Source organism: Eurypyga helias, unplaced genomic scaffold (assembly GCF_000690775.1).
Source record: "Eurypyga helias isolate BGI_N326 unplaced genomic scaffold, ASM69077v1 scaffold9682, whole genome shotgun sequence".
Lineage (NCBI taxonomy): Eukaryota > Metazoa > Chordata > Aves > Eurypygiformes > Eurypygidae > Eurypyga > Eurypyga helias.
Genome location: NW_010234044.1, coordinates 34969 through 37132, shown reverse-complemented (window position 1 = coordinate 37132; position 2164 = coordinate 34969). Strand labels below are relative to the sequence as shown.

The window sequence follows — 2164 nt, the reverse complement described above, 5'->3', positions numbered from 1 at the left end:
CAGCTAGGAGCTTGAGCGTCGGAATGCTGGGCTTCATTGCTGCTGTCTCTGGCCTCCAGCAGGTTACTTAACTTTTCTGTATCTAACCTAAACAGAAATTGTCATATCCAGTCAGAATCAGCTTGTCCTGTTATTCTGTCACCAGTGCTTTTTTTTTTTACTAACATTTCAGAGAAGGGTGCCAAAATCCTTATTCGCGTGTGAAGTATTCTGTCCTTAACCGGAGTTTATTCTTAATTGCTTAGAACTGAAAGATGGCTTAAGCACTAAAGTATCTATCTTTTCCAAAACGAGAATTCTAATATTAGTATCTTAATATTTCCTGAATGTGTTATTATAATATATTTTCTCCATTGTGAAAGGAAAATAAACGTTTTGATCCTCACTCTCTCTGGAAAACTGTTACAGACTGAGGCATTTGGGAAACAAAAATTGTAAATTTTTTGCTGCTTGATTATTTAAAAAGCCTTTTAATGTTCAATTTGTTTTCATGGTGTCCTAAAAATAAGAGAATTTTATGCTGCAGGGCACAGCATTAAGGAACTGTAGGCACGCAGAATAAGTAATAAAGCCATGTTTAAAAGCAGATGAGGGAAGAGATGGCCAAGTTCTGCGGGTATGACCTGTACTACTGTTTTACGTTTACTGCTGATTTTTACCTTTATTCTTGGTAGTACTCATATCCTTAAAGGTAAATGACAGTGAGACATCCGAAATAAAGATAGCATGGGCGGAAGCAAATACCCAATTGAAAGTTGAGGTCAAGATTTAACGTCTGAACATCACACAACTTGCAAGAAATGATTGTGTCTTATGGTTGCTGACAAACCTGGCTGCACAGGCTGCCAAGAGAATAGCCTTGGAGATGGAGCATGACAGGTCCATGTGATCTTAAGCTCCTTGGGCAGTTTTGTTTGTTGTAAAGGCAGTGGGAACATTATAATCTGGGTCATTTCCATTTTTAATCAAACTTTTTTGCTCCCCCACAGCAAGTAGGAGTCCTGCCAAAGGCTGTTTGGTTTGGTACATGGAGATGTGGGTAAACAAATGTTTGTCACGCTGCCCTCTCATCCGGTGCATTGGACCTCCATCAGAAAAATCATTTGCTGACAAGAAGTTGAATCAGCTGGCAGTCACTGTGCTGGGAAGGGAGGGGGGAGGAAGAGCTGAGTTTAATTAACAATGGAAATCCACAGCAGGGGAGCATGGAGAGTTGTTTCATGACATTCCTAAAACCAGAGGTGTAGCAAAAGAAATATATGCAGGGAAAGCACTCCTTCTAGGCTTATTCCTACAATAATATAAGTGTTCCTAGTTAGGAAATGTGTGTAATTGAGGAGTCAGCCATACTGCAGGTCTTAACTGTGTCCTTGAAGTTGGGTGACATGCCAAGAACTGTGCAGTTAAGACCAGGGCACTTCCCATCTTGTGGGATAAAACACCTGATGCTCCTTGAATTAAACTGTGATTCTTCATACGCTGAGGAAGGTTCAGTATAACTGCCTCTTTGGCCCTGTGCCGAAGATGTGTATCTGAGAGAGTAATTATTTTATTCCTACACTATCATTTAGTTAATATAGGAAATTTTGGAAGATGAAATAGCCTTCTTTCAGTTGAGTGATAAATAGAAACTTGTAAATATTTGAGAGTAATATATACTGTTGGAAAAATAATCAATTGAAAGTGTACGTGCAGTGGTTTTTGGAAAGCTGAGTCCCTGTGTCTTAAGTTGCCACCACTGTCCCCTTGCATACACTGTGCTTTAGAGCTGTGAGCAGAGCCTGCGTATGTGTGCGTGTGGAGGAGGATGAGAAGGTTCTGCGCAGCCGTGGCAGTCCTGACATTCACCTTATCTCCACATAATGAAATTTTCACACAGTGTGTTTTTCTCAGAAGTCATTCAATAATTTGTTGTTTAGTCCTAGAAGAAATTTTGCTTGATCCTTTGTGGTGCTTTCTTACAGAAGGTACCTAGCGCATGCTTGTTTTGGAGGCTTTACTTTGAGACTAGCTGGCTTGGGTTTTTTTGTTTCCTCTTGAAGTACAGGTGATGCCCAGTGTTATGTAGTGTTTCAAAATTTAAATGTTAGAAAGAAGGGAGAAATGTTCTATCTTAATTTTGTGCTAATAATTTAATTCCATCAGTCTAGATTTGGCATTGCCA

At 39.7% G+C, this 2164-nt stretch overlaps 1 protein-coding gene across 1 annotated transcript in view; it reads left to right on the top strand.

Moving 5' to 3' along the window:
- Positions 1-618: 618 nt before the first annotated feature.
- Positions 619-2164, top strand: part of LOC104517307 (disks large homolog 5-like) — a gene marked incomplete at its 3' end in the record, with an annotated part of 35583 nt that continues 34037 nt past the window's right edge. Inside the window, exon 1 of the mRNA XM_010161911.1 lies at positions 619-691. Within this exon, the coding sequence (XP_010160213.1) occupies positions 619-691 (73 nt within the window). The remainder of the gene's footprint in view (positions 692-2164) is intronic.